At 39.6% G+C, this 13,481-nt stretch overlaps 1 protein-coding gene across 1 annotated transcript; it reads left to right on the forward strand.

Annotated features, from left to right (window-relative positions):
* The first annotated feature begins 1,170 nt into the window (after positions 1-1,170).
* trim35-12 (tripartite motif containing 35-12) lies at positions 1,171-7,062 on the forward strand. The gene is made up of 6 exons (XM_037689061.1): positions 1,171-1,785; positions 1,861-1,956; positions 5,725-5,955; positions 6,032-6,054; positions 6,141-6,259; positions 6,391-7,062. Exons 1-6 carry the CDS (start codon positions 1,240-1,242, stop codon positions 6,948-6,950), a joined length of 1,575 nt encoding a protein of 524 aa, XP_037544989.1. The 5' UTR covers positions 1,171-1,239; the 3' UTR covers positions 6,951-7,062.
* The last annotated feature ends 6,419 nt before the right edge of the window (positions 7,063-13,481 follow it).

The raw sequence follows: 13,481 nt of genomic DNA on the forward strand, positions 1-13,481 counted from the left end.
GTTAAGTTTAGATTTGTGAAAATTTACAAATTTGCACTGTTCGAGTGTTGTCATTGTGTTAGAGAGTAAATGCCACGAATAAATTTAACATTAAACGTAATCCAAGTTGAAGTGTTACATCATTTTCAGCCCCCTTTTTGGCATCTGCATTTGGTAGCAGACCAAATTGACAAAGACCATGCAGAATAATGTAGAGTTTTAATTCCATAGCAGAGGAAGCTATGTAGTCTCTGTAAGTAGGTCTAGGGGGGAAAAAAAAATCAGTATTTGTATTGGTTATCATCAAATACATGTTAACATATCGGCATATTGAATATCGGCCAAAACTCCAATATCGTGCATCCCTAGTTTTGATCATAGAATGGAGAAAAAACAGGCTTTAACTACTTTGTTTAGGTAAACACGTGCTTAAAAAAAAAAGTATATTTGTGTTAACTTTTTTCAGTATATCCAAATAATTTATGCTATTTTGTAGTTTTGCCTCATTCCTCAGAGTTGATGTATTTCTCAGTGGGTGATGTAATTAACTGAAGCTCAAACACTGTAACACTAAGAAAACATTATTTTGATGACTTTGTATGACACTGATGTCGATGTTTAAATATAACGCGACGATGACGTTCACGGAGCTGTAGTCTTTTTGTTTGGACTCGACGGTGTCGTCTTTAAAAATTATGGTTTTTAATCTAGAATGCAATCCCACCAGAAGCTGGGACGGTTTTCTAACGTTCACAGAACCTGTCCCCGAAGGTGTTTGTATCTCTTCTCGTTCCTGTGTCCTCATGAAATATAAATGGCCTTAAACTGGACAGTGAAATCCCTGTCGGCGGGCTGTCAGGTGGTGGAACCAGATCCAAATCTGTTAATTTGATAGCTCAGGGGTCACTTACAGGCCTTGGTCAGAAAGCTGGAAAATTAGCAACTGTGATCCAGATTAACATAAAAATCACCTCTTGTATATATTAAGATAAAAAAAAACAAGATCAAATCTTTAAGAATGCTTAACTTGTAATATAAATGGGAGAAATGTGTCTTTTCATAGGACACATTGTTATTTGAGGGGTGGGGACATTTCCTTTATTTACTAGAAGTGAAGTAAACCAGTTCTGCAAGTCCTTGTTGATCTATAACTCGGGTTGCTCTTGAAGCGTGCCCAGATTACTCTCTGGACTCATTCAGGGCTTTGTGTGTGAGGGAGCACCACAGAACTGGCACAGCTCCCCTCTGCAGGAACTGATTATGGCTTTGCGACCCCGAGCTTCATCTCAGCCAGGAAAGCTGTCCCTCCTCCAGATCACCAAGTCGACCTCGTCCCTTCGTCCGCGGGCCGTTTCCTCGCGCTCGAGCTCCATGCTGGAAGACGAGCTGTCCTGTCCCGTCTGCTGTGAGATCTTCAGGGAACCCGTCGTGCTCAAGTGCAGCCACAGCTTCTGCCGGGCCTGCCTGCAGCAGTTCTGGAACAAGAAGAAGGCCAGGCGCGAGTGCCCCATCTGCAGGAGGAAGTGCTCGCTGACCGAGCCCACGGTCAGCCTGGCCCTGAAGAACGTGGCCGACACCTTCCTGCGGGAGCAGGAGCGGAGGACGGCCACTGCTCAACTGGGGTCCGGTTCAGGAGGGACGGGGGAGGAGGTGGGGGTGGCGGAGGAGAAGTGCGTCGCACACGGGGAAGTGCTCAAGCTCTTCTGTATGGATGACATGGAAGTGATGTGCTGCGTGTGTCACACCTCCAAGAAGCACCAGGGACACAAAGTGTGTCCCCTGGGAGAAGGAGCCCAGGATCTGAAGGTGATTCTTTATCATTAAAACGGTTTTGAACCAGCACACGTGTGATCCAAGTTATTTGTTTTTAATGTTCTTCAGGAAGAACTAAAGAAAGAGCTGGTTCCACTGAAGAAGAACCTGCGGCGCCTGTATGAAGCCAAGCAGGAGTGTGATGACACAACCGTGCACATCAAGGTATCAACAAACAGATCCATGAAACTCTAGACGTACGCTGGTGCAGCCTGAACGCCACGTGGTGTTAAAAAACCACGAATGCTGCAAATATTCAGACGCTTTTAGATCCAAAAATGAGGGCTCAAGTTTTTTTTTTTTTTGGACAGAACCTGATTTTGTCCAGCAGGGAGGCCTCAAAGTAGAAGCAGTTGGATTAGTTTTCCAACAAGTAAAGCTGATATGTGTTTTTGTATGTAGCTTTGAAAGAAATGTTGAGTTCCTCGCACCTACGTCTTCGGTATTCTACTTAAATCGGTGCCGCCTCCTCCGTTATTATCCTTCCAAAGAAAAGAACCGGAGGTATTTTATTAAACAGCCATTCATCCCCAGACTGGATTAAATAATCCCATTTCATTTTTGTACGAGAAGTACAGGCTCAGAATCGTTGATGAAGAGTTTGTCTTTGGTCACTTTGTAAACGGGGACAGAGTTGAGGTCAAAGTTTGCGTCCGTTAAAAGAACCGCCTCATCTGATAAAGGTCAAACTGGGACCCCTCTGAGCTGGACGTCTTGTTGACCCAGTCTCCAAATCTTGTCCATAAAATTAATGAACAGGACAACCTTGGAGAAATTTCTCTCCGGCTTTGAGTCAGACTAATGTAATCCAGGCAGCGATAAATCAGGCACTAGGTTTAGTTGTCCGGGCAACAAACAGACGGCTGTAATGAACTCGGTGGCCCAAACACCTGAAGCCCGTCCCATAGGACGTCCCTGGAGATACGATCATATGTTCTCTTTTAATGATCAAAACATGCAGGCTGGTTAGGAAAACTTCAGTCTCAAAAGTATTCACTGTATAACGAGTTTTGTACACATACAATAAGATCCACAAGTTTTACAAATGTGTGCTACAAGATTCTCAAATGCATAAACCGTTTTTCAAATGTGCACATTTCGATTTGAACAAGTAGGAATATTCTGCACATACAAATGATCACATACACGTGCACAAATCGCTTGCTGTGGACGAATCAGTCAACATGAGCACACGGATCAGCTTGTCTGTGAATGTGACTTTAGAGACTTTCTTACCTCCTGATTCATTAAGTTAATGCTGCGTTCAAGGCTGGTGAAAAGCTGGGACAAATGAGCGTTACCAGATTTACTGTTGTTGGGAAAAGACTCGTTTCTAACTTGGCTCAGTTGCTCATAAACCTCTATAATAAAACTTATATACTTAAAATATGTTTCCTGGGATTTTCTTCCTCTGCTAAAAATAATTTCCACTAGAAGAAAAAGTTAATTTTGTGGAATGTACAGCTGAAATAAACAAAACAAACAAACGAAAGAAATTACATTGCAAACATTGCTTACATTAACATTACTGTATTCCAAAAACAATAATTAAGGGAACTGTCCGGTTAGAATAAACAGACTAAAATGAGCAGGTTGTTCTTCATATGGAATTTGTTTTTTTGGAAAATAAAATTGTCTATCAACCACTTTTGAAATTTATTTCACCTGTACAGTTAGCATTTTCTTCTTGTGGAAAAACTTCTGGAAGAATATATTTTACTTTACTTTTTGTATAAACTGTAAATTTTAAATAAACTACTCACAATATTTAGTTTATTCTTCCTTTGCAAAAACTACAGTATATTTTCTGGGATCATTAGCAGAAGAAGTAAATACCATGATATGTATTTGTCCTGTTGTTTTACAAGCAGGAAGATAACCTAACCACTTTTGGTGTTTACGTCAGCTGTGAAGTCCACAAAATTAACTTTTCTTCTTGTATAATTTTTTTTAGCAGAGGAAGAAAATAGGGAATATATATTTTAAGTGAATGTGCATATGTGTTTTGTTTATGAGCAACTGAGCCAAGTTAGAAATGAGTCCTATCCCAATAGCTCATTAATCTGGTAATTCTCAGATGTCCCAACTTTTCACCAGCCTTGAACGCAGCATTACCTTTGAGAATCTGGAGGTAAGAAAGTCTCAAAAGTCACATTCACAGACGAACTGATCTGCACACTCATTTTGACTGATTTGTTCACAGTAGGCGATTTGTGCACGTGTATCTGAAAATTAGTATGCGCAGAATATTCCTATTTGTGCAAACCGAAATGTGCACATTTGAAAAAACTGTTAATGCATTTGTGAATCTTCTAGTGTGCATTTGTAAAACTTGTGGCACGCTTGTACGTCTTACTGTACGCATACAAAACTTGTAAGCTTGTGTGGCTACTTTTGAGACTGATTTATCTTCATAAGCTCCCACTTATTCTGTAGTCTCTTGGGTGAAGAACTGCTCCAGTTCACTACCAGGAAAATCGTTTTTCTTCTTATTTTAAAGTTCAGCCGACTTCCCTTTTCTCTGAATGTTCAGAATCCCCCAGGAAAGCTGAGAATGTGAACCGCCTGCAGTGACAAAGGCCCTGTGGTCCTGTTTCCTGGAAAGTGGGAGGCAGATTGTGGATCTAGTTTGCAAATCCAGAGACACTGTCCTCATCGTCCACACAAGCCTGGACAACATCTTTTCTGGTGTTCCAGGAAGAAACTCGAGTCTCCAAACTCTTTTCTATTTTTGAGCTCCACTCTGCCTTTTGGTATACTTTGACATTTCCAAATAAAACCATTTAATAGTATTATAAAGTATAATACAAAAATGTATATTTTGTAGCATTGGAACATTTATCCTCAAATAATTTAAAATAAATTAAACTCAATGATCTTCAAATCTTATTTCTCTGTATTTCATTCACAGTGGAATACAGTAAACATATTAAATGTCAAAACTTAAACGTTGTACCTTTTCTTTTAAAGGTCATTTAAGGGGTCATATTTACGACTATATAGCATCTCCTCTTTTACTAACAGTCCTTGAACAGCCAAGAGCTGAGAAGACTAGTAGCTGGAGCTTTAGGGGGAAATGTTGTCACAATGTTAAACCATCTACTAAAACAGCGACTCTGTATCGATGAAACATGCAAGGCCTTCCATGGAAAACAAAAATCTGGATAGGAGTAAATGTTCTAAAACCTGTGTATACTTGTCTGCATAAATAGTGCAGTTTCAGACGTGTAAGCTGCCATGCCTTTGGAACTAATGCACCCCTATACCATCATAGAGGCAGGCTTTTGACTTATATGCTGATAACAAGCCTGTTGTTTCTTCTCTTCAGTTCATAGTTAAAAAAAAAAACATTTTTAGTTGACACAGAGCAGTTTTTCCACTTTGAGTACCCAACGACCACGAGCATCCATCCAATACGGATTTTTGACCTCGTCCTTGGCTTGTAGAGATTTCTACACATTCTTGAACTCTTTTGATGATGATATGAACTGCAGCTGATGAGCTAATACAATGCTTCTGTTTTTATTTTTTTTTAAATAGAGGAACGTTAATCTGGAATTGTTTTATTAATTTTAGCCAGCTTTGTTTTCTCAGAATGGTGAACCTCTGTCCATCTTTACTTTTAAGATGATCTGTTTTTCAAAAATGTTCTTTTTATGTTCAGTCCTCGTTTAGACTTGTTACCAATTAACCTAAAAAGTTGCAAAATGCTCCTCCTGTCCTAGCTTTTTTGAGATATATTGCTGCCATCAAATTCAAAATACTTTGTTTATGAAATTTGAAAATCATTGCACTTTCATATATTACATGTTATTTACACACCCATCTCACCTTTTTTGAAATTGCAGTTGTTTTAAGACGTAGGAGCTGCAGATCATAGATTAGAAAGACTAAGTGTTTTTCACTGTTTATCTGTGTTTTGATTTGTGATAGAATCAGACGCGGTCCACAGAGGAGAAGATAAGGCAGGACTTTGAGCAACTTCGAGAGTTTCTTGAGCGGGAGGAGGCAGAGCGACTGGCCGCCCTGGAGCAGGAGGATGTGGAGAAAAGGGAGCTGGTGAAGAAGAAGGCTGATAGCATAACAAGAGACATCCTCGCCTTCTCTCATGCTGTCATTGCCATTGAGAATGAAATAGCATCCAGTGATTGGGTATTCCTTCGGGTAAATAGTTTTATTTCCTTTCTCTTGCGAGTCCAGATGGACATAGAGCACTTTGTAATTCTCTGTGTTCTTTCAGAACTACCCCAACACAAAAAAACGGTAGGATGTTTGAAATTTTCTGTGGCCGTAATGTCACAACTTATCAAGACTTGACTGATTCCTGTATGTCATTCGTCATCCCACAGAGCGCAGCTGCCAGAGAAGGATCCAGAAAATGTGTCGGGCGCTCTCATAAATGAGGCCAAGCATGTGAGTTCCCTCAAGTACCACGTGTGGGAGAAGATGGTGGAGCTGGTTCAGTACAGTAAGTGTTGAATGTGACGTGTTGATTCTGGTTGGGACAAGTAGTAATCCTTCATTTGACTCAGGAAGTCTGATATGCAGTGGACTTTTCTTTAGTTTGCATTGAGTTTATTATTTACTTTTTTCTTTTAGCACCTATAACCCTGGACCCCAACACTGCATACTCCTGGCTGTCCCTCTCACCAGACCTGATCCGTGTAGCCAACGGTGGATCCCTGCAGCAGCTCCCCGACAATCCCGAGCGCTTCGGTCACTTTGTGTTCGTGCTGGGGTCCGAGGGCTTCACATCCGGCCGGCACGCCTGGGAGGTGGAGGTGGGTGACAAGGTGGACTGGATGCTCGGTGTGGTCAAGGAGTCCATTGACAGGAAAGGCCGCATCTCGGGCTGTCCAGAGGGTGGCTTCTGGATGATCTCGCACTATGAGGGCGAGTACTCGGCCATGACGAGGCCCAGCACCCCGCTGCACTTGGAGGGGAAGCTGACTCGAGTCAGAGTGCAGCTTGATTACGAGTCCGGAGAGGTGGCCTTCTCCGACCCGGTGAACATGAAGTCCATCTACACCTTCACGGGCGTTTTTACTGAGAAGATGTACCCTTTCTTCTGCCCAGGAGCCAACATTAACGGGAACAACCCCAAACCTCTTAAAATCTGCCCTGCCAAGGTGGCTGTGTGGAACAGCTCGACCTGGTGATTTAAGATCACGTCACAGGAGGCATCGGTGCGTTTCAAACTGTAAATAAAAAAAATAGATGATGTCTGTGCAGGTATGTGTGTAAATGAGCTTAATACAAGCAGAGTAATTACAGTAGAGTAGGTCATGCTCAATAATGCTCAATAATGCAGTAGAGTACACTGTAGAAAGAAAAACGTGTCTTAGTGTCAACCGCCCCCTGGAGGTCAAAATGCACAATTACATCTCACAAGAGCAAAGTTCAACTAGTTTCTTCAAGCCACTTTACTGACTTTATATAATTATCTACAGAAGATGATACAAAGTGTCCAGCTCTTTACTGTTTAATCTTAGAGATTAGCAATCTCCTTTTTAATGATGTCCTGGCCAAGAAAGCAGCTGAAGCCAACATTAATTCAACCTTTATTTATACATGTTAGTCTCTTCGAGGACTCATTTACAAGAATGCAGTAACAAAGAATTATGATAAAAGTAGACAACGACAACAATCAGTTGACAGTTGACAGTCAAAAAAGAAAGCATAAAGTAGGGATGCACAATATTATCGGCATGGTATCGTTATCGGCCGATATTAGCGATAAAGTTAAACATTGGACATCGGCCATTCCATCAAAATAACTCATCGATATAAAAGGCGCTGTTTATATAATATATGATAGAACACACACACACATATATATAAAAGATGTTGTTTTTGTATGACTATTCGACTGTTGTCATTATAAATGTCATGAATAAATTTGACATTAAACATAATCCAAGTTGAAATGTTACGTCATTTTCAGCCCACTTTTTGGCATTGGCATTTGGTATCAGGCCAAACTGACAAAGACCATGCAGAATAATGTAATATTTTAATTCCATAGCAGAGAAGTGTATGTAGTCTCTGTACGTAGGTCTAGGAAAAAAGGATCTGTATTGGTTATTGGCCAAATAAGTTTTAACACATTGGCATATCGGATATCGGCTAAAAACCCAATATTGTGCATCCCTAATATAAAGCATATAAATTGAAAAAATAAATGGAAGAAAATGATAATTAAAAGAAACAAAACAGCTACATTGTATAGCAATGTAAAATACTAAAAGCAGGAACGTGTCTGCTGGTTTTTGCCATGAACTTAGCAGATGTTTGAAGCCACTTACAAAGGTCAGGGTCGAGAGCTTCAGATCCTTTTGCAAGGTGTTCCAGGATACAGGAGCGAAGTAGGAGAAGGCAAACAACAGGAAGAAGGCCAACATATTTAAATATGTGCATATTTACATTTAGATAATTTACACAAAGGTTGAGATTGCATTAAAAAAACACACAAGACAACTTTTTTTAAAATCAAAATCTTAGTCACTTACATTACTCTCGGTGATACTGGGAAGCCATAGAAGAAATGAGGAATAACTTTATTTAAGACAACAAAGTCCATGCTCAATAATCCAGGTATACAATCCAACATTTTTCAGTCAGTTCATCTAGACAGTTTAATTTTTTGTACTGAAACGTTTCACCTTCGATCCGGAAGGCTTCATCAGTCAAGGAAACAACACAAAACTGATTCTTCCCCCAAACAGCTTACTCCAAAGTGGAACAAACCAGTTATGTTGGTGCTAAGATTGTCTCTTTGGCATGCCCCCTCTTCCGTTGCCGGCCCTCTTCTTTGTAAACTGTTGGAGGAAGAATCAGTTTTATGTTGTGTGTTTCCTTGACTGATGAAGCCTTCCGGATCGAAGGTGAAATGTTTCATCACAAAAAAAAAGAAATTGTCCAGATGACCTGACTGAAAATTGTTGAACCTTGTTTAAGGTTCACCTGTAAGATGCAAAAGTACACAAAATAGAAATATCCAAAGCCATAGTTACTATTTTTAAGCATAATTGAAGGATTTCAATTTAGTTTTATATTGTGCCAGTTCAAAAGAGTCGTCTTAGAGAACTATACAAAAGACAAAAAAAGTCCAAATCAGATCCAGATTCTAATCCAACTACAGTCAATTAATCTAATGTAATAAATATATATGTACTATAGTAGTGTATTATAATACATTCATACACAGAACATCATGAAGTTCTTTCTAAGGACACCTGAAGTTTGCATCAAATCTTCATTTTGTCACAAACCCCCATCTTGACCACCATGTTGGAGACAGTGAAAGGAACCGGCTCCTTTTTAACAGACAACATCTCCAATAGATCCAGAACCAGGCTCAGGATGAACGGCCATCTGTCCCAAGGGACTGTTTTTTCTGAATCATTTTGGGACAAGATGGTTCTAATTTTAGTGATACTGCGCAGGTGAGGTTTAATTATTGCCATCCAGAAGAAGTGAAAGGCTGTAAAGTGTATTAAAAGATGCTCAGGTTCAAAAACCTCCTTCTCTGTCTTGTTTGAGTTTAACAGCAGAAGATAAAAGTAATCCAGGTTTTTATGTCTCTACAACTTAAATTACAAGCATGTCTTATAAAATAAACTTTTACATGTTTCATTTTCTGTTATCAGAAACCAAACTGTGATTTCATAAAAACCTCTGAAATATGCTTCTACACAAATAAATTATTTTCACTGCCTTCTCTACGTAGCAATTTTTTTGTGTGTGTGTTTTTTTTCTTTTTTTGAGGAGCTCCAGAGCAACAGAACGGTCGTCACTAACCTCCCCCTCACTTGTTTCTGTGCAACAAAATAAAACAATATTTAAACAGGAGACGAGGAGAGCAGATAGTGTTTGTCAGCTGTCACCTACCTGAGAAAAGAGAGGAGAAAAAGTCTGCAAAGAAAATTTTTAACATAGATTTATTGTTTTACAAAAAGCTATTTAAAAGTTCATTGTTTTATGGCCTTTATTCCCTGCTCCGATGCTCAGCAGGGCTTTCACAAGGCAGTCAGAAGTGAAGTCCTGCTGGGTGTCTGATCAGAAACTGCATTAATAATCAAGTGGAGATCACCCGTCTCCTCAAGAGGACTCACCTGCTGGGTGCACACCTGACAGGACAGAAACAAACATGTACTCTACGTGCACACCAGAAAGCTGCCAGCCTCTCACTTTAAGGTTTGTGCTGACATTTTTAATTAGTTGTAAAGTTTCAATTTTCATATTCCTTAATATTTTTTAAAAAGCCTAAACGAACGCCTCACAGGGTTTATGACAATGTTTTTGCCTGTGTGTTCACGTGTCAGTAAAATATTGGATGAATGGAAGGGTGAAATTGAAAATCTCCATAAATAATTACTGGTTATACATCTGCAGCTGATTAACTTCTGAAGCCAGTCCAAATCAAGATGGCTACCACTAATTCACATTAGCTCAAAAATGACCACAAGTTGGTCACTTTTCCAGATAATGTGCTCAAATCTGATCTGATTGCAGCTGAGAGTCTTTTTCAACACGTACAGGCGTGATACCATATTACATGAGACTGAATGATGTTAGTTTGAAAGTCTGACCCAAACAGCTTAAATTTTCTAATTTCTCCGCACATGATGATGTCAGTCCAAACCTCTGGCATGAAAAGTGGATGTTTTCTTTCCTAGGGAAAAATAAATCTTGGATTACACACATTTAGTTTTCATCTAGTTTTTCAGTTTGCAGAGTTTGAATCATGACTTTAGGGACAGAAGGAGATCACAAGTACGTGGAAGTCAAGAGCACAATTAGGCAAGGATTATAACAGCTCTGTGGTTTCTTTATTAAAGAAATGATCCGGACATGTTGAGCCTGAGTGGTTGTTTCCACTCAGCTGACACCAACCAGTAAGAAGGCGAAGACGACATTGAAGAAGAGGTTTTAATGTGTACATCTTCTATTTCCCCCCTTCTTGTTATTATGGCAGCGTACAGGGTTGGCAGTTTGAATTCCCACCACGGCTGCATCATTTCAGTGTAAAATGACACGCTTAATGTACAGAAGTGCACAGACCTTTGAGAATCACACTAAGAAAGTATCTTCGATGCAGATTTCGGAATCTACAAAAAGGGATTGTGCAAAATAATCAGAACATTCCTTTTTCTTTAGAGAAATCAGAGTTTTCACACTGAAACCCATGTTATTTATAAATTCTAAATTAGCAAACAAATAACTTATTTAAATGGATATTTATAGCATTGTGCAATAAATACATGAAACTTGCAAAGCTTTACACTTCAGAATCTATCCTGAGAACTCCATAAACACCCAAACTTTCTCAACAATGTTACTGCTTTACAAAGAGGATATTTAGCACAGAGCTGGTGGAATAAATGGGGTTACACTATAATATGTTGCCGTTATTTAGGCCCCTTCCTGTGTTTCTAACATGCACAGCAGCAAAAGCAAGCTGATAACGGGACAGTTCATGTTTGCAGGCAGAAGCAGAATGAACAAGGCTTTAAGATTAAAATAAAAAAATAAAAACAGGCAAACTATAGGTCAGGTCTGTTCAAGGAGAACTCACAGAACCAAAAATAAAATTGAAACAGAAACATGAGCTGAATGCCCCACAGAGACCAAATAAAGTTCAATCATGTCCAAAAACTGAAACTGGTCGGAAACTCTTTGGATTATTCCGCTGCTGGTGAGCATAAAATGATTGTGTGTCCAAAAAAAAAAAAGGCTTTATGAAAACCATAAAAGAGAGAGAGAGAGAAGCTCACAGGTTGTGTAGTCTGTGGTCAGTTTCAGTTCTGCCAAAAAAAACATCAGCGGTGCAACACTAAAAACAGAAACAAATGTCCCTCCACTTGTATTTGACTCTAGGTTCCTTTGGCGGTCCACATAAAGTTGGCAGTGTTTCGCTCCGACTTCACAACAACGAGAATACACACACATGGTTTTGGTCCCCAATTGCTAAGGTGTCCCCGAATGACGGTGTGTAAACTGGTTCAAGTCCCCAAAATTAAACATAAACAAACACACATGTTTTGGTGCCCAATTTCCAAGATGTCCCCAAATGACAGTGTGTAAACTGCTTCAAGTCCCCAAATTTAACATAAACAAACACACATACAGTGACATGCAGAAGTTTGAAACGTTCTAGTCAGACACAGCTGATGATGACTATATGGCATTATTACTATCCATCCATTCATTATCTTTACCTGCTTTATCCTTTTCGGGTCACAGTGCAAGAGGCAAGGTCACCCTTTACAGGTTGCAAGTCCATCACAGGGACGCATATAGAGACAAACGAGACAAGCAACCATTCACTCTCTCACACCTAGAGACAATTTAGATTTACCAATCAGCCTAACATGCATTCTTTTGGTCTGTGGGAGGAAACCGGAGTACCCGGAGAAAACCCACACATGCACAGAGAGAAAATACAAACTCCACCCAGAAAGGCCTCCGGCTGGGATTTGAACCAGGGCGACCTGCTCGTTGAGAGGCAGCCCTACCAACTGCTTCACCATGCTGCTCTCACATTATTACTAGAAAACTCCAACAGGTTTGTTTTCTTCTAGCGGTTTATTCCTGCATTTTATATTTAAGTATCGCCCACCACAGAAGGTGAAAGAGTGATAATATTTTTAACTGTCTATATGGCTTTTTAAATAAAATATCCCATAAATCAGTGGATGGATTTTATTGATTATTTTGGAAAACAATCATTGGATGTGGATCTACAACTGATTACCTTTTGGAGGCAATTCAATTCAAGATGGCCACCACTGTCAACTGACCTTAGGAAACACAAAAATGGCTAAAAGTCAATAAGTTTTTACAAAAAGTCGGGCTAAAACTTGGTGTGGCAGTAGCTGAGAGTGGTTCACAACATACACTCCAAGGGTTACACATTGTATATCTTTGCTTAAACTTTTGCATTATCTGTTGGCTTCAACCCTGTCTGTCTGTCAGCAAAATATCTCATTAACCACTGACCATATTTTAATGAGACTCACTGGACTTTCCTCTACTGATGAACTTTTATATTTACTCCAATTCAAGATGGCTGCTACAGCTCCTCAACCTTAACGATGCTAGAACTTAGTCAAAGTAGAGACAAGACTGGCACGTCATCTATGAGGTTTGACCCAAACGACCACAACTCCATCCCTTTTCATCACCAGATGCTTTTAGTTTAAAACTGGCATGGATGGCAGCGGGTGATATGCAGATTATGGTAAATGTTTGGAGAGTTAAGGTGTAAAATCTGCATCACATGCACATATTTATTCTAAATCTGATCTCATGTCTTTAAAGATGCTTAAACTTAAAGATAACTGATTTTATTTCATCTTACAACTACACAAAAATACAAGTTTAGTATGTAGTTGTATAAAAAAGTCGATAGGAATGCTTCAACTTTAGGGTAATTTGTAATCTTTTCATATCCATGTTCAAACATCTGCATGCCTGCGCCCATCCACTCGTGCTGCTGATGCAGGACATGATGCAGAACATGCACATAAACACATTTAGACGTACGGGTTTTAATAAATGCACTTCTGTGTCCGCGACTCTCTACAAATAGGAAGGTGCATAAATAAAACATTCCCACATCCAGTTTATGAAAAAGTCCATGCATTTCTGAAAACACAAAGGCTTTCTGGCCGTCTCCTCCTCTGTCT

Source organism: Nematolebias whitei, chromosome 15 (genome assembly GCF_014905685.2).
Source record: "Nematolebias whitei isolate Nwh7 chromosome 15, NemWhi1, whole genome shotgun sequence".
Classification (NCBI taxonomy): domain Eukaryota; kingdom Metazoa; phylum Chordata; class Actinopteri; order Cyprinodontiformes; family Rivulidae; genus Nematolebias; species Nematolebias whitei.

Excerpts from the sequence above, each read along its gene's own strand:
- trim35-12 (XM_037689061.1), top strand. The coding sequence starts at position 1,240 with ATGGCTTTGCGACCCCGAGCTTCATCTCAGCCAGGAAAGCTGTCCCTC. Across the intron at positions 1,786-1,860 it reads AAGGAGCCCAGGATCTGAAG|GAAGAACTAAAGAAAGAGCT; the intron begins GTGATTCTTTAT and ends AATGTTCTTCAG. Across the intron at positions 5,956-6,031 it reads GTGATTGGGTATTCCTTCGG|AACTACCCCAACACAAAAAA; the intron begins GTAAATAGTTTT and ends GTGTTCTTTCAG.